The following is a 20,051-nucleotide window of genomic DNA, read 5'->3' on the forward strand; positions in this document are numbered from 1 at the left end:
ACCGATGGAAGATTAATGGACTTAAGATTTTTTTCGGCGAGTCATCTCACAAGGCCCAGAAGAGTTACGCAGAGATCCTAAATTTCTTTCCTCGGTAATTCAAATCACATAAGCGTGTCCACCAATATCTTAAGATTAGCAGATACAGCTTTCTCAAGAAATGCACAAAACTGCCAGTATTTCGGAATAGGAACGCTGTAACGAATCCGCGAGTCAGCAGATTGCTCGAATGTTAACAAATCCGCCCAGATTGCATCATTTAAACGCGTCATTCAACGGAATACTTTGATATAAAAATCCTCCACTTACTTTCTTCTGCTCCCAGAGTGCGTTGACACTGGGTTTCCCTCTCCTGAAGTCCGACTGGTCGATGACGTCATCGTGGATGAGGGAAGCCGTGTGGATCATCTCTGCTATCATCGCCACTTGCCTTTGAGCTGGTAGGAGACCCCTGAAACACAGGACATCGCGAAGACGGTAACAGCGGAAATGTTTTGGATCCCACTCATTCAAAAGAATACGGACGGGGAAAATAAAAGATACCACATCCTTCTCTCAGAAGCAAATAGATTTAGGCTACAAATCGTTATTATTAAAGCTACGTTTACTTAGAGTGTTTTCCGAATCTTCCCGGCTCTTCCCATCCCTAAACTGAATTTCTCCCTTCAGTTCTCGGTTAGGCCCATCAATTTTCATCAAATCAATAAATCTTATACTCGTCCTTCACCACTTAACTAGTATTCTTCCCTGGTATCCTCACCACTTCCCAAATCCACACTACCTTCGTATCGTTTCAAATATGTTTAATTATTAAATTTACTCATAGCAAAATAACATACTCTTCGATTGGTACACAAATATTTCCAAGTAATTATGTATTTTTTTTTAAATCCACTGCACACGCAGAGAAATAACAGAGTAAAAAACATGAAATTTCTCTCAAGCCAAATATTTTCGTTTCCCTCTTGCAAAGGCTAAATATAATAATAAAAGCTATTATGATCTTCCTCACATATAAGATTATTAAATCATTTCATTCGATTGAGTTTTGAACAGGTTGCGCTGGATATTTAAAAAAGGGGGTTGAGCGAACTAGAATCGATTCACAAATCTTAATGTAGTCATATAAGAAAAAATATCGAAACAGCTCTGCTTTTCATCATAGAATTAATAAATTTAAACCATTCAGGACCTTTACTAGGACCAGTGCTGCAGTGCAACCTACTAAGACGTTTTTGGACACACTTTGGAACCCTCATATCAATCCTTAGTCAACAAATATTAGCATTCTACAGAACTTGCCAGCTATCGAATACTTCGATTTTATTATGCTTGAGTAATTTCTCTCACTCATTCCACAAAACTTTTTGATTCACACGTATTGGAAACTAGGTCGCGACGCATCGATGCAGAATCTGTAATTGGCAATGAAGAATTACAAAGGAGCGAGTCAGAGGAAAAGCATAAAAATCTTTACCGAGAAAGAAAAATTATTCTAACAGCACTATTTTTCATGAATTATTCATACTTCAATAACAAAAGGATAAAGGATAGATAGATAAATGTGTACATGAGACAATATCACAATAAAGCGTCAGTTACGACTGAGGCCTATTTTCCGATTTCCACCCCATTGCTCGAAACATTCGAGCTTTATGCCGTTAGGTCCGTACTACAGAATCTCCCAATAGATAAGTAATGATTATTCGCGATATTTTCGCTCCGTAATAAATTTCGAACAAGTCAACGCACGAAATCTTTCACTTAAAATCATTTGCATACAAGAAAATATTAATTATCGCGACTGTTAAAGCATCTAATTGAATATAATAAATGTAGAAAAATATAAATTTAAGATCGAAAACTGTGCAAAAAGGATGTAAATTGATTACACCCTACCACATTCAACATTTTAAATATATGAAGCGATAAAAGCCATTATAATTACTAATATAAGAGAATCCTCCGGAGACATCTTAGTTGAAAAGAAACCACTATTTCAAAACAACCAGATGATGCCGTAATGCGGCGAAAACGGCCGTAAAAAGAGATCCTTCAACACTTGGAATTGCAGTGATGGTTCCTTACTTCCTTGCTTACCGTAATTTTACCGAATGTGGCCCGAAACTATCAATTGCGCAATATTTAACGTTTATAGGACGTATGAAACAAATAAATCATCAACTTAAGACTACATAATTATTTTTCTGGGTGGATGGAAATGTTAGAAAGGGGGAAAAACTATACAAATAGATTAGCAAATAAGGATTTATATTACCTGTCTACCGTGGGTCTGTGCCTGTGGACGTGTTCGTTGATCGCTCGTCCCATGAGGAGCGCCACCATCGGTCGCAAGGCTTTCCCTTCCCCATCGAAGTAATAACACGAGATTCTTTCAAGCTCTGGTTTAGATGTGTTCTTCCGTAATTCCTGAGCACACACAAAGAGAAGAAAAAACGTTGAAGCGGGACCATTTTTCCATCAAAATCCAAGCTAAAGGTAAAGCTAGACAATTGTCTCGTTTTCCAACGACAACCTGAAGAGAATTTAAGACGTGTACATGAAAATAAGCAAAACAATGTCCAAAATACTCATAGTAATATTCGTACTTTTACACTAAACTTATTCTTGAACAATATGTTTCACCACAAAGCATTAAATAATTCTATTTTTTTGTAAAAACTAACAAAAATTATGTAATGTAAATTTACCTGATGATGCCGCTCTGCGGTGGAACATGTTGTTCAAATATTAAAGTTTATTGGAAAAGTATAAATATAAATAAATTCCACGAAAAGGAGCCTGATTTTATGAAACATATATATCCAAAGTATATATATAGGAAAAAATACATAGTCACTCATGGTGACAAAGAAACACACCAAAGGCGTCAATAGAATTACTAAAATAGTGCGACAAATTGAGATATTAAAAATCAATTATTATAGTTTCGAAAGTTTTTCGCCGATGAAAAAGAAAAAATAGGAAGTAAATAAACGCCAAAAAATTACGCATTCAGCTGCTTAAAGACCAACTAAACGAAAGGATACATAAGATATAGGCAAATGTACAGGAGACAAAAACTTTTAAGACATTATTCAGGAAACTTTAAACACCTAACAGCCTGTGGAGACTGATTAAGAATTGGCAATGACACACATGAAACGTCTACTATTGCGCGCCGATTTATTTGGCCCGGCATTATTGGCAGTATACCACTGAGGATGACATTAATACCCGTCAGATGAATGGCATTGGTTTCTGGACCCTCAAAAAGTAAATAAAAAAATGCAAGTCATGAAAAATGAAATGAAGGCGAGAGGTTTGTAAGCAATGGTGGCCAAAACACTCCCGGGAGATAAGATCCAAGGCCAACAGCGGCGAAAATCGAATACTTCTTGCGGCAGATCATCATCTACAGCCACACATTCAGTAATGAAAGATCAATCAACGACAGTTAGACAGTGAAAATAATAAAACTCGACTATAACTAACGTTATCAGGTTTTATTACATGAACCGTAATGGACATGAAGACTGCCTACGGAGTAACTTTAAACAAAATTGTAAAATTCAAGCCAAAATCTGTACACAGAAGACGCGCAAACCTAGGAATCACGATGGTTATGGTTGGTATTTCGATAAATCCTGAAATCATTTTTGCAGACGGAAATTCATGAAATTACCTCACACATTTAAGTTTATGCATCGGTTTCATTACAAATACTTTCCCGTCACTCAGATAGTGCACCATTAAAAAATCTTTGATCTATTTTAACATATGATACCAAGAAGAATTACGAATCATAATCTGCATCATTGAGATTTCAATTTAAAAGTTCGTAAAATGATAATTTACAATGATTAGTGGGAATCGATAGGGAAAACGATCAATAAATTCCAGATTTTCCATCTTTACATACGATGACAAAGAAGCACGCCAAACGCGTATTATTAATAAACACGTGCGATAAAAAGATATCTTAAAAATCATTTATGACAGTTTTGAAAGTTTTTCGCCAATAAAAAAAATATCATACAGTAAATAAGCACTCAAGAAGAATAAGAAATCAAGTTTTCAGACACTTAAAGACCAATACGCCAATGCCTGGGTAGGAATAAGATTCAAGAAAATTAGGGCACCAACTGAATAAAATAGTGCAGCGGAGAAAGTCACCGACTTATTAGCCGATGCACCGCAAAGTTAACAAAAATGTACTCTTCAACCAATTTATTAATTGACAATGATATGATTGTTTGCTATAGAGGCAGTGACTTCCTGTCATGGTGATACCCCGTACCTTTCAATATTTCAGCAAATTTGAACAACAGAGAAAGGAGCCACTGCCTCATGATTCACGAGAATATCCACAGGGTTCGCATCGAACGGGATTATTCTTAACAACGTAAACAGTGATTGGGCCTACGGAAGACAAAAATCCACATTGATCCTGCATTTGCACATGATAAAATAGCTTCATACGAGGCCATCCTGACATATTGTTTATCTCGGATATTAATCTCCTTTCAAATTAAGGAAAGTGGGAATTCGACAGTTCAAGTCATTTCCGCCATATGGGAGGATAGTGAAGAAAACATAGAGATAAAGCCGGCATCGGGATTAGCGTTGCCTTACGAAAGGCGCCAAGCGGACAACGGGGTACCATCCAATCCAACGAAGAAAGACTTGAACGTGAAGTACTGCACACAAAGCACTCAAATCACGATGAGGGTACCCGAAAAATCTCCGCCTCTGCCGGACTTTGATCTCTGGCGCACAGGGCGGGAAATCAACACTATATCCTCCCCACTAACCCGACCCCCTCCCCACTAACCCGACCCCCTCCCCACTAACCCGACCCCCTCCCCCCCTCACAATATATCCCAATTAATTCCCCGTGAAAGTCTTTTAGAAACATCCCTGTACGGACATGACCCACCCCACACACAGTACCGGTATTAGCAGTGGCGGATCCAAAGAGAGGCTATAGCCCCCCATGGAGTATCCAATTTACACTAGATAAATGGTAATTTTGTTCGAACACCCAATACTGCTGAAAGGTTACCCTCCCAGCCCCCCTTGTCCCTCTCCTGGATCCGCAACTGGGTATTAGTACACATGCATTATTTCCCCATTTGCTTTGACCTGTCGTATGTCGTGGAAGAGCGTGCTCATTTCTTCGACGAGGAGTCTGTATGGGTCGACGGCTTTGCCGGCCTCCGAGTCGGCTTCGTGGTCAGCTTCGCGTGAGTTGACGGCGTGGTTGGAGACGGCCGGCGGCGGGCCTGCGCTCGCTACGCTCATGGGGCGCCACAGGCCCCCACCTCCCCCGCCCCCGCCACCCCACGGTGTCGGCGACACACCCGCTGCTCCGCATGCTGTAGCCTCAACCCGTGTTGTCGTCGGCAGCCTCTAGAAGGACACAAGAGAAGAAGGTTAGGACTATGCTATCAAGGATGATATAGATTTTAAGAATAGACTAAAAATAGGAATGGTACGCTCGATATCACCAAAAATTATAGGTGCATAAATAATACAAATCACGTCCACTCTTTCTACGTCCAAAAGCTTGCCTTCAGGGGACTGGAACCCCGCAGTAGCAACAAATCGAGCAACTCAGAATCAAAGTGAAAATCAGTTTGCAGTCCGCTGTAGAAGTTATTGATTGCATGAACTTGTTCTCCCTAATTGTTTCTAAGCGAAGTCCTTCGTGCAATACATTCGAAAAATAACGTCAAGCAATCTATTATATCATTCGCTACTCATTACCATATAAAATTTGCGAAACGATGAGTTGACCAATCGAATTTAAATAGCACTACATGCACAGATGTGAGTGAGCAGAGAGAGCCTTGATAAAATATTCTATAAACAATCGTTGAATATAAAACATGAAAATTAAGCTGGAATTTTAGAAACTCGAGGTCGATCATTCACTAATACTGCTCAAAATCCATAATTGATTGGCATATCCATCGACGCATGATTGAGTAAAAAATTATTCATTAAACAGTTTCACTCGTTATGTCTGCGGAGAGACCATTTGGACTGGAAAGTTGGCATTTGGCCCCGTCAAAGGCTAAAACTATTAACATTTCCCCAGCGTACCAAAAGCTTAAACTTTCTCCGGACAAGAGTCGCTTTGATCAACGACAGTCTTCTTCAAGAAGATGCTATGAATATTGATTTAAAGGTTGATAAACAAGGTGAATAATCATTCGATGTTTATCCTTGCACTAATTGGCAAATAAACATAACTGATGACTTGAGGGTCTTTTCATTTTCACGTCGTTCGTATTCTAGTACTTAACTACGCATAAAGCGGGAGCAGTGCCACCCCAATCGATAATGTGAATCGATTCACTTGAGATAGGCGCCAAACACGGCTTGAGTCAGAAAGGTTAACCCACAACATTCGATATAGAGGAACTTGGACGCTACGATTGCGGGACTATACATAACATAGAACTTAAAATAGGTGAATTGATCCAGCAAGAAAGAAATCATGCAATATTTGAGGATTTTAATGACATACTTCTCCGGAAACAAGTTTCTGCAGAATTGATCCGAACGTCACATACATATTGCACTTATCAAACATACCTATCAACAAAATTATCAATATCAGGAATTTTGGGCTCGTTTTTTTATTTTTTGATTGTTTTAATGACAGTAATAATATTTAAGAAGCAGAAGGTATTACATTGTAAAAGATTTCATCCTAAAAACAAAGAGTTGGAATATATTTGGCAACAAATCATTGTAAGCTCAACATTTTAATGCTTTACATGATCAAAATCATTAATACATGATTAAAATCAATAATAATAGATAGCCATTTGATTTGATTGACCATGCAATTTGTTATCATTGGAACTGTACTATTAAAACTACAGCGTGAAAATTGAGTAAAATATTACCGAGTGCAACCTGTCGAAAATTTAGGCCTTTTTCAATATCTTTTGAAAAGTCACATACATAATAAATAATGTAATCTTCTGAAATTCATATACTTATTTCATCGCATAAAAACTCATGAAATCTCAATAATATTCGCCAATCATGGGCATCCAGAATGGGCATTCTCGGATGACAGAGATTGTCAAAATGACACGAGTGCATCAAATAGTCAGCAAAAAGGAATTCAGTGCGGTAAGGATAGGTTTGGAAAGTAGGCGGAAGGAACGTGTGCGCCTTTTACCAAGCATAAGGATGACTTGCTGAGACTGAGAGCAACCAATGACACAGGTTGCAGAGCTCGGAGGGAGACGAAAGTACAACAATGTACGCAAATAAGGCGAGGGAAGATGGACAATAAGAAACGGCGTGGCGCGTCTATGAAAATGAAAAAAAAAGAAGCGCGTGCCCGGGAAGGCATGAGGGTGGGGCCGGCCACATTTGCTAATCCAGTTTTTTCTTCTCGCCAACTCACCATGGCTGTGGGGAAAGTTTCGGGGGAACTTTCTGTTATTCAAGAATATACACTTAAACCAAACACATCGCTACTTATGTGTTGCTCCGTGTTCCAATGCAAATTTCAACACGGCGTTAGGACAACGCCGGTGTTTGTCCACGATGAGCGAGTCTCTCTTTTCCCCATTCCTCCATTTATTTGTCATATATCGGAGATCGCGAAAGTCTATTTGAAGCTACAGCTAAAACGGATGTCCCCGAAATTTGCCTAAGTCACCATTTTTATTATCACGCCATTTTTAAGGGTTAAGAAAAATTATGCATACGTTATATGCTAACAAAGAAGAAATACGAAGGACAGACCCATCAAAATTCAACGTTATCGAAAGAGTTGACTGAGAAATAGACTAAGGAAGATCACAGAGAAAGCGTGCGGTTTTTTAGTTCTTTAATAGAGATTATACTGAATTTAAAAAATATCATTAATTTAGAATGGTGGAGGAGTTAGATATCTGGGGAATTCATGAAATGATGGAGTAAAACCTATTGTTAGTTTTTGGGGAAGAACGCCTTTAGGCCTACCTAACGGTGTAGAAAACATTTTCTATTTCGTACCATTGGAAATGACAGAAATTCGTAATATTTTTTGTTGCCTATCCTGGGCATAATAGCAATCACAGTGAACCCTGAAGTATAAGGCCTCATTAGGCTTTTTTGCGTATATTAAAAATAAATCAAATGTTTTAATTGTTTAAACCGCGATCAATATACGAAATATGTATTTTAAATGTAAGAATAATGCCACAAAAAATATCATTTTTCAAGTTTCAACATACTATAGAGGTCATTATCCACTCCATAACCTACAAACCCCAACCCCCACATACAGACTCACATCCTGAAGCTCTTCAACAATGGCACGCGGAGAAATTCCGCGGAAGAACATTCCAATTGGGCGAGACGGTTAGGTGTGTACCCGAATGCGAAACAAATGAAAATCAAATTACGAATGCCGGGTGAAGTGGCCCTCATGTTCAGTGCTGCCAAAAATCTTCGGAGGCGCCGGTGGATTAAAAAAAAGTCCGTCGTTGGCTGGTGCATTGGTGGTAGGCTGGCGGGAATTTTTTGGGGGAGGGAAATGCTTCACGGCGTGTGTGTTTGGAGTACCAATCACCCCGCGAAGGCACTTCTTCCACCCGGCAGATGCCCTCCTTTCTTCGGGCGAGCACAAAAGAGGGCCGCGCTGAAACAAATATACATGGTCCACGCTCGCGAAGGTACTCGTCGATTTCTTCCCGACCGACCTCCGCATAAATATTCATGCCACAGCCAAAAAGTTCATCGTTTTTGCACCCCCAAACGAGAGTACGAATTATTCACTTTAAAAAATAAGACGCATATTCATTTAGTTTTAAATTTTTTGCTGACGGCTTTCATCTACAAATAAGAGTTTCTGCACAAGGAGAATGGAAGCAGGTGAACTAATCCTGTATAATCAACAGAGTATACGTTTAAAAGGCAATGATAGAGGATTTCTGGTAACTGCACGGAGTTTAATCAGTAATAATCGTCCCTCCCAAGGTGAACTCCCGCTCCCTCATCGCTCTCCCCTACCCCCGAAAAATGTTTCCGGCAACGGCCTTGTCAATAATAAAGAAAAATAACCAGCGAAGTTGATACCGAACAACGTTGATTGCGTCGTCTTTGATATCGATAACTATTAATTTTTCTCTCATTGCATAAGCCTTCAATGGAAAATGAATGTAAGAAAAGATAACTTTTATGTTTTTTTTGGACAACAATTATCTCACCACACTTATAAGGTACGAATTCCACAGCTTCAAAAGCTAAAATTTTTTAAAATTTATCAACAAGCGATAGCACTTGCCAATGTAAGGAAGAGAGCAAATATTAGTTTCTACACACGGCGTGACAAATGCGTGTCCCGACGATGTTACGCGATAATTCACAATAGTGACAGGAGCCATGGCATTCTGAGTTTGCTGCTAGGCGGGTTATCCTCACTTCATCCCTTACTTTCTCCCCTCTAATCCCGTGCCCCATTCCTTACTATTTTCTCCAGATCCAGCCATGGATATCTATCAAATTAATCCATATATGCGGCTGTAATAAATGAATTTCTGTGTTTAGGCTTAGCGCACATTTCACTTTAAACGCCTATCCATCAAAGTTTACTGTATCTGACGGTCAAGCAAGTATATATAGGAAAAATAGATGGATGTATAAGTCTAATGGATGAATATGGAGTAAGTAATCAAAGGGAAACTTAAGTAAAAAATAAAGGAGCATTTAACGTATTCGACATTAAAACTGCTTATAATGTTAGAAAAATAAACTATCAGCAATCATGAGAGTACAGTTAAATGAAAAAATCTTGAAACAGCACTTTAAGCCGTATTACTTAATCAAAGAGTTACATAATTGTATAGTATTCATAAGATAATTCCCAGCATCGTTGCCATTAGGAACTACCCACGCTCAAATGAAGTTCGAATGATACGATAAGTCAGGGGGACACAACACTACTGGGAGATTCTTTTTGTTTATCGCTTCATTCTGAATGAAATTCACGATAAAAGATAGAAAACGAGACAGATCCACAAGTTAGAAAAAACTTGAGTAGGAGAATAAAAAATTTAGACAAATTTGTCGCTCATATTCATTACAGATAAATGCCAAAACCTAACTCTCTCCACCCTCTATCTAGATATTTAAGGTAAAGGTCGTTGAAAGTATTAAAAAGATTACATATTCAGGAAAAATGAAAGAAAATATCCAATGAAAACTGGGATGGATGTAGAGAATGAAAAAGGGGTTAGATCAAACAAAAATGAATGTTCTTTTCGACATCCTATGTTTTTTTTGCGTCAACTTGAAAAGTGCAATGGTACAACAGGTCAAAAGCCATCACGAATGAAAAAAATTGCGATTTAACCTCTGAACCTTTCTCATAGCCATAAGCCACTAATCTCCTGAAAAGCAGATGATTTTAAATTGGCCATACGTTTCGCAAACGAGTTCACAATATTCCCAAACCAGAGGCACCCGGAAGTGGACGGAGCCAGCTGTCCCAGAGAAAACCTTCGACATTTGGGGATCTACTACAAGAAAAAATCTTTCAACGTCAGCGATGGAATCTGTGGGTCATCGAGCGATGATGCAACCGCTTGATTACCTTATGCCAGCTTCAGACGCTGAGATCATTCCTTTTTAACATTACTCCTACAAACTAGGCAATCAATTGTAAATTTCAACCTAGCTTAACTAACAATAAGATGATTGCAGCCGAAAGTGAACGCTTAAGCCCTGTCTTGGAGTGAGGACATGGTAAAAAATCTATCTTACACCAGGAAGTACCAACGTAACTTCACCAGAATCTAAACCCGGAACCATTCAAGGTCGCGTCGGAAGTTTCATTGTGCGACGCAAAACTGGAAGGACCTGGGTTCGATTTCCGGTCAACTGACATTTTAAACTCATGGTTTCGGTTTCGGTAGTCTCTTCCACCTAACTGAAGTCTTCCTCCAGGTTTTCTGCATCTTCCATCTGCGTTCCAGAACCCACGTTCGAAGTGTGAGTACGACAAGTAAGGTGAGTAAGACGAAATATTTGTTTAAAAATCTTAGTAAGGAAAACAGTAGATCATAACTTGGCATAATCGTGAAGATTAAAAACGTGAATGTACGTCGTTGTTGCAGTTACTACCGCAACAAAGTTCAAATACTCTACAGGAAGTGTTGAGGTATAGAAGGGTTAATTATAAAAATGAAAGGAAATTCATTTGCTTTGAAGCCCTTCATCAACGCATACTTTTGCTACAAGGTCACACAAAAAATAATAAAATGAAAATTACACGTAAGTGCTGACTTCTTTTATACTGAATAAAAATTTAAAACAATATCAGGAATAACCAGTTATTTACTTTCGAAGCACTTCTTCCATGGAAACAGATGTATAAGTGAAAACGTTACGATAATTATGATAACCAAATAATTATTATTCCAATTGTAGCAACATTGGAATTTCTAACTTCTTTAACATATATTTACCTACTTAAGATGAAATTACTTTATAGTTTTCAAGGCCAGAAGTACTAGTACTCGTGAATGGGTAGCTTTGAATGGTTTATCATACATACTTCACAAACAGATGCGATACAGTGTTAATGTCAATCAAGATGATCATGTTTCAAATATACATTACCTTAAAAATTCGAAAATAGAAATACATGAATCGTAAAATAATTAAGAGCTCTTTTCTGCGACAAAAATTTCCCCCAACTTCGGATCTCAGCGATATAACATATGTTGCAACGGATAAAGGTGACCAGGAATAATTATGAGGAGGAAATTCACACAACCACTCTGACATTCCAGAATATGCTACAGTTATTAAACATAAAATTAGAGAAAAAAGCGATTACAAAAGCTTCTGAGTTACGTAAAACTATTGTTTATATTTTTCGTGAAATAATGACTTCATTGGTATTTATCTAACCCTAATATATAGTTAAGTTGATATGCCTTATATCGGGCACTGCATTGACATTTAGTCTCATGTAATATAGGATTCCTACAGTATACCATTACCATTGCAAATGACGATAGTGCCAACAAAAAATTCTAAAATTCTATGAGGAGTACAGGCAAAGTGTGTGGCCATCAATTTTCTAGCTGAATTATATATCAGTTGACTATCAACAGCCCTTTTTAAACGGATGAAGAAGCATAATTGACACGGAAATTAAGGTAATTCGGTTCCCTTGCAGATGTAAATGACAAAATGGTGACCATAAATGGAGATATAAATTCCTGACAAAATCCTAACATGGAAAATAAAGTAAATAATTCTTTGAATATAAAATATTGTAGGTAATGTTATCACATTTATTTCTACCCGATACAATTGAATCGAATTTCCGATAAAGCTATTATTTTATCAGGTTTCATTGCTCAAAACTTAATATTCAAACCATATAAGAGCGGAGTATTTTCCCTGAATTAGAATTAACTCGGAGATAATGTAGTAACTGCGGAATTCCTTATGATGACATTAAAGACAAAAAGAGTGAATTATAAATTTATGTTCCATAATTCCAAAACTACTCATTAAATATGTCCTCCCAGAAACAATGCGGGATTTCCCTGAGCATTATACACCATATAACAAGTTCCGCATATCTAGTGCGAACGCAATTTTCAGTAGCATGAAAAGTAAGATGTTTTAAAGAATGCATGCGGCTTGAAAACCGGGCCACCGTCTCGCAGGACCTACGGCACATGAATTAAGGCCTCTAAACAACGCTACCTGAATTGAAAGTTCCATTGTTCTCCGACGTACTACGGTCTCTTCTCGGAGACCTTAGAATCAGCCCAACCGAGACGAGACGGCAATGTTACCTCAAAGGACTCAACGACATGGTTCGCTTATCGTCGCAAAAACTGTCACAGAAGACTTTTCTCCTTCTACCGCTTCCGTGGTAGAACAACGCGACCGCACCGTGAACCTTCTTGAGCGACGATTATGGTCTAAATAAAGAGCATACTATTGAACTAGAGTTTTGGATACCAACCATTATGGAGCTCAACGGTTGTTGTCGTTGGTGATCATCATGACAGTTTAGGATAGAAACATTAAAATCTCACCACACATGAGGAGCAAATTAGTTCCAACCGGAAGAAACTGTTTATAAGCCGCCAAAATTTCATTTTTCAAAATGTTTGTGACAAGTAGCAACTGGAGATTGAAAAGGAAATGACGTTTGTATATTCACGTAAAATATTTCACCACGCTGAAACAATTATTAGGAATGATTCCGCTGAATAGCATTTCTTATTTCCCTCTGGCTAGACCTGTCCAATAATAAGTACTTTTCGCACAATCATCCCTGCTCTGCGCAGTGTATTTAATGAAAATAATCGAGCTCAATATTTAGTGAGCTTACTAAGGAACAAATGCATAGAATATATTTCGGAATACACCAGCCTAGGTTTGAATAACAAGACAATTTATTCAAAATGAACCACGAGAGTGCACTAAATTTTCTATGGTTGGGAGTACGATTAGTTGTAATAAAATAGCTAAATAAGTTATAATTAGTTATCGAAGTCCAAAATGTTAACAAATGATAGCGATGAGTTCTGAGCATAGTGTCAATAGAATGTCAAGTATCTAAAGGAGAATGCATGCATATACAAATGTTCAACGAAAATGTTACGGAATGTTTCGTATAAACCAATTCAATATGCATTGTCTACAAGGCATTTTTTCGGAGGTTTTAAGCATTTTTTGAGAAGAACTCGCCGAAGTGACACCACAGAGAGCAAGTTGAATTCACAGACACACGGCATCCAACTCGCCAGCATATTCTCAGAAGAAGAGAACGAGCATTGGCATGCTTTGGAAACGAGCATGCTTTGGAAAAAAGAGCTCTGACATCCCCAGCCGTTGATGTCTCCATGCAAAAAGAAGTGCGGAGACTTCAATGCTCGTCAACATAAAATTCGATTTATTCCTACGCTCATTTCAGTTCACGTCATTTGTCTTTCCAAAACTTGTTCCACGCATTGCTGTTATCTCGGCGGTAGATATATTTTCGGTAACTCCATCAGCTCATTTAATTGAGTCAATTATTACATAAGAATGCAAATATTACAAGTTCTCCGTTACCGGGACTTCTGCTTTGAGCGAGTCATTTTAGCCAAAGCAACGACGTAAAATATAATCCGTGCAACTATAATTATAATTTTTAAAGGTAACGTTTCATTTTGGTCATCGATGGTCATTCATCGTAAATGATAAATTATTCGCAGAAATCACTTTCCAGTCGAAATGGGGCGCTTTTTGGACACACAGAAATGTGACTACAGAGATTTTACGAATATCACTAACGATGTTACTATTTTTTTTTAATTAAAATATGGAGAAAAAACGTTTAAACGAAAATATGCCGCATAATAGAGAAATTTAAATGAAGCAATGACTCAGCGGTTTGATCCGGTTTCCTGAATATCGTTAGATGAATTTTAACACTTTGATTAGTAGAGAAGTCATTAGTTTGACTGGAGTCCTAATATTTGAGGGCTAGGAGTATTCAGTAAATTTGAATGGTAATCTTTGCCAAGAAATTTAACATATTGCACCTCTCTTCGCGAGCAAGTATATAATGTAATCGTCGCATGTTTTTCCGCATATCATTGAAATTTCGCAAACGGGACTGTGTTAAAAATGATGACAATAAGAGACAAAATCCTTAACAAAGTACAAAGTGGTTTTAGCCTCCTCATTTCGAATAATAAGAGATGGCGAAGAGCGAAAATCCTCATGCGCTGCTTGCGAATTTCGCTAAAATGGTTCTCGAGCGGAGAGGTTACGCTAGACAACTCTCGACTGTTTCAACAAATGATTTTCCTCCATTTTTTATACAACCAAAGGCTATCCAATATAATGGGAGACGGTCAATTATCCTTTTCTATTTTCAGGTGACGGAGAGCTACGGGATAATTCCTTGCCGAAGAATTGCTCAACAACGTATCACGCAAACGCTCATCACCAAAACCTCGACACCATTGCGATAGCATCAACGCAAACCGGGGTACCCACCCAGGAAAAAGCGCGGCAATATTTTTTACTTAAGCATAGAGGAATAACTTAAAATGATCATAAGGACAACAGGAAAAGCAACCTGAAATCGTGCATGGATATCAATGAAGTCTTCATTCCCACGCATGAAGAGGTAACCCGCAAGTGGGAAAGTGGAGGCGTGAGAACATGGATTGTCTACAGGGCCAGTTACCCTCCACGGGTTTAAAAAGACAGCGCAACTGAGAAAATAAATGGTGTTGCGTAACGACACCTTTAAACCTTTTCTTTTTTCACCCTCAACTCGCGAGTGTTCTTGAGCACCAACGGGCAAGGAACCGATCTTGGAAACTTTTACCGCCCGACCCATTTCTGCGCGACACGGGAACGGAATGTAGGGCGGGAAAAGCTACCAGCCCATCTCCTCTTCGTTGGCACACTCGCGGTATGGGGCAAATCCGCGTCGCCCACCGCCGCGAGAGCAAATACGGCGCAAGAGGTTGCTCGCATCATCCGCTGACCCACACAACACAACACAGAACAAACTCCGGCTGTTTGATCTTATTTGAGACGGCAAATCACAACATAGAACTTGATACACATAAAAGAAACGATTGCGCCAAAAAGGGAAGGAAGGCGGGAAAAAACTGATTATTTGTTCTTACGCATGCATAAGACCAGCCCCACTCCAGCATTTGGTTGACGCTTTATCAGACGATTACACTCGCAATGTATTTTGAGTAAACATCAGCGATTTATAGCCATAAAACTATACGATTTACCTCACATGCTAGAGGACGTCTAAGGAAACTTAGCGCAATCTGGATTTCCCCAAAAACATTTGCTCCAATTATTTCGGAACACTCCAATTCTAAAGTCAATGATATCAGATATTTGATGACGGATATCGTAAAAATCACGAGTATCTTGGCAACGGTTGGTTTTCTAAGGTCAGGATTTAAGTACTTCATCAGCTCAATTAGGTAAAGGATGCAATATTTTTGCGTTGGAAAGAATACTCTTTCCCAATGATCATCCGGCACAGTCACAGCTCCACCCCACACATTTGCGTTAGGAGCTTTTGCCTAACTTCTTGATCTAAGCATTAAATAAGTTCTCAGCTACAAGTTGATAATGCTCTTGTAGCTGATAATGCTCCCGTCAACAGAGTTGATAGCCATGTCAAATAGAATATTTATGCAATCAACATTATTCATTTTGCACTGTTTTGCCTAGTCTCATAAAAAATTACTTCCTCAGCTCGGAGTTCTTTTTACCTCACTTCGTCTCATAATTTAATTCTTCCCTCTCCATTACTTAAGTTATCCATCATTTAATGTAAATTCTCATGGAATACTTTGCGAATCAATTCAGCCCGTTCCCCTCCCACATCGGACCTCCCTCTTCAGCACACAAATTAAATTATACACATATGCACATACTTCCTTCTATCTACCTATAAATCCCATTCTCTTCTTTCCCCTCCCTCGCTTATCTAACATAGTTACCTCAAAGTCGGATTGTAGCAACCTCTACCCGCCAACTACTTGCTCTATTCAAAACCTCTGCATCCTCCGTATCTGATCAATGAAGTTTTCATCTCCTTGCCCACGGTATCAATCAATTCGTCGTTCCCCCCCCCCCCTCGCCGTCCACTACTCTCTTCAATGATAAAAAAGTTTTTACACCGAGCAGTATCATCCATTTCAAGATCAAGTTCGGTTTGCTCTCAAAAACATATGGTCAGTTCACATCGTCTCGGTGCCTTATGGTAGTACCTCCTTCCCCATTTACTATCACCCCTGAGGACACTGGTCGCCGTCTCCCGAGTCCCCAGCTTGAGGAGTGGACGGGGCGGGACAGTTTGCCCGTCCCAATTAGATAGCGCAAGACTCGCGGCTATGAAGCAAAGACGACTCCTAAGTGGGGGAAGTAAATATTGACACCCTCCAAAGAGACCCCTCCCATCGACCGCGAACCCTCTCGTTCACAACGAAAAAGAAAAGAATCATCCTCCTTTCGAAGCCCCGTGGCACACGCAATCGCGGCGGTGGTCTCGGTCGTCGTTTGCGTCGTCCGGCCAATCCCCGAAAACGCGCTCGTGTCTTGCGGTAGAGGCTGGGGGACGGGGAGGGGGTGGGTTGGTGGACAGTGTCCAGCGAGGGCGCGGCGCCCACTCCCATCCTCTCCGTGGTGTGGGGGAGAGTGGGGAGGGCCGTCTCTTTTAAGTGAATTAGCCAAACAAATACCGGGAAAAAAGCACTTTCACCCGGTCCGACCGAGGAGGCAGGTGTATCTACGCGTACGTGTCCGAGGAGGAGTGGGTTGGAGGAAACAAAGGGGGATGGGTCGCGGCGAAGACACGCAAGAGAAGGCTTGGCGCGGGTTTACCCAGACTTAAAACTAGTGTCTAGAAAAAAAAGTCAAATGACGAAACATTTTTTTAACTATCACTTTCATTCACAAATGTTTAGGATATTAGGCCAGCATATATTAAGAAATTAATGATTATATTAAAAATGTCACGGTCAAAAGTAAAATTTAATCTTAGGTAATAAATTAATATTTGATCTTAAGTGCCTACAAAAATTAATATTTTATTTTATGCAAAACTTTACTGTAACTTTATGGCTAAAGTAACATTACAATGGTCATCTATGTCCACCTAACCTTTTAATAACAGTTTATTTACAAAAACTTTACATTTATTTCTTAGGAGAGGTCAGAGTGTAAGGAGTTGAGGTGCCAGCCTGAGGGTCAAGAGTTTGATTCCGATTCATAGAATTTAACGCCGGCCTCAATATTAGAGGATTTTAAATGTAGCCATGATAGCTAAAATTCGTAAGTTTGGTTTCTTCAAAGTATTTTACTCTGCTAATGGAGCACTGATGGTCATTAATGGCAAAATGAATTACTCGAATTTAATGCCCTAACTGAGCTCAACAGAGATGTAATTCCTACATTAAACGGCTCCACTATGCCTGTCAGGAAGAGATACCCCAAGAGGTGCAAGAGATTACATATAATGTTGTAACTACCACACTGTCACATGCGTATGCTAAAAATTGATATTTGAATACGTCCGTACTTAAACTTCTTTCCCATTTTTTTTAAATTATCGATTTGCGAAATCATTCGTATAAATTCGGGTTTCTAAGAATTCTGTTGACAAGGAAAATAACATTTACATACTAAATACTATCTTTATACGGCGCCTCGTTCAAACACGCATCATCGCCAAACAACTGATATCGCAAGTTTATTTAGCCGAAAGGAAATTCGTGAAGTCATTCGATAACACATGCGTGAAACTTCTAAGCATACTTTTACGTAACCAGATAAAACACCAATGATAGTGATTAAAACAGAATTGATGTAGCAAGGCGCTTCTTTGTTGAAATCTTCGTCACCTCTGAGGAAGTTTCCACCAATAATAAACGGAAGAACTAATGCAATACAGATCCATAAGTGACATCAAAGTTCCCTATCAAGTTCAAACGATCACAATGTACAAAGTAAATTTAAATGGAATTATCCTTTCTAAATTTCAACTTTACATCAAAGTAAAGGTAACTGAAGGTTTCAATCTCGTCACTATTTTTGTCGGCTCATTTTTGGTCATTTTATAAATATCACTACCGTGAGAAAAAATAAACGATGAGATGGAAAATGTTTAGTTGCATACATATAGAACTTGCTGGAGATTTTTCGCCGAGTATCAATATTTATTGCCCAACTACTGCATAAACGTTGAATATCAATATTTGTCACACATCATCTTTAGAGGAGTACGAATTTGGCCACATCGTAATTAATCCATATTGAGCAATTGATAATGAAATTCGCTCTGGGTGTTATTACCTTCTAGCAAGAACGAAATAAAATCGCCCTCCAGACATGAGTGAATAAGTGAATCAGGATAAACTTTTTCTAAATACTCTACAATTCTTCATTAACCAGCACACACCCCGCTCGCAATCACGGGTGGAAAATGAGTGGAGATGCGTCGCAGACACGGACGTAAACACAAACATAGCCACACACGGAGGGGAGAGCCGTACAGTCCCGTTCCACCTCCTTGCTTCCCACCCCTCTACCTACACACAACCCCTACCACCACCACCATCCACTCCCCCCTCTCCCCGTCTTAACCCACATCCAGGCGTAAGGAATGTGAAAGTGGTCCTCGCGGTGACGTCACAAGGTAAAATTCTTTTTTTTCTACACACACATATATATACATATGTATTCCTTAGTCCCCTCCACCCGCGACATCTCCCTCCCCCCATCCCATCTTTCAAGAGCTCTTCCTCACCCTTCCCATCATACCCTTCCCCCCTCCTCCAGTGAGGAACTATTAGAACCGGAAGGAAGCGCCACAAGCGGCCCTCGGGGCTCCGAAGGCGAGAAAGTGGGCGAGGTGGGACGGATGAGAAGGGAAGAGGAGAAATGCAGTGTCTTTTTACTTCGTCCCCGCCAACTCCTCCCGATCCTCGAACACTTTCCCCTCCAAAAAGATCCCATCCATGCTCCGCAAATTGCCGATGAAGGAAAAGACGAACGGAAGAGAAGCCGAGGTTGATGGAGTTGCCATTGAAGCTAAGACTACACTTCAAGAAATTGCTGAGAGACTTCAGCAAATCGATGTCAATATTACATTCAGCCACTTAGTTGATCCGATTGTGATTTGAATTTGGCGAATTTAATTTTAGGCCTCACAGATATACCAAATTGAAATTGAAAAAAAAATATTTTCGTTCATATTCTTAATGAGGACTTTAACTACTTTATGAACCGACTAGTAAGCTAGTAAGACTATTAAGACCTATGAACGGTAATACCATTTTACTACGCTTCATCAACTACCGCATGTCTTACCATGCAACAGAAATTTCAATTTGTGATAGCACCACGGTGCAATGGAAGAATTATGTTTTCATAACACTTAGAGATTAATTTTTACAAATAATGCTCAGATATAATGATTTAAATAACATTACTTAGTATTACGTTTGAATATCAATTTTTAACACACT

At 39.2% G+C, this 20,051-nt stretch overlaps 1 protein-coding gene across 1 annotated transcript in view; it reads right to left on the bottom strand.

Annotated features, from left to right (window-relative positions):
• The window catches only part of LOC124164982 (all trans-polyprenyl-diphosphate synthase PDSS1), a 177,190-nt gene that overhangs the window by 120,941 nt on the left and 36,198 nt on the right, over positions 1-20,051 (bottom strand). Inside the window, exons 2-4 of the mRNA XM_046542223.1 lie at positions 5,146-5,412; positions 2,279-2,430; positions 310-451 (exon numbers count right to left, since the gene is read on the bottom strand). Of these exons, the coding sequence (XP_046398179.1) occupies positions 310-451; positions 2,279-2,430; positions 5,146-5,412 (561 nt within the window). The remainder of the gene's footprint in view (positions 1-309; positions 452-2,278; positions 2,431-5,145; positions 5,413-20,051) is intronic.

The sequence above is a fragment of the Ischnura elegans genome, chromosome 1, assembly GCF_921293095.1.
Source record: "Ischnura elegans chromosome 1, ioIscEleg1.1, whole genome shotgun sequence".
Classification (NCBI taxonomy): Eukaryota; Metazoa; Arthropoda; class Insecta; order Odonata; family Coenagrionidae; genus Ischnura; species Ischnura elegans.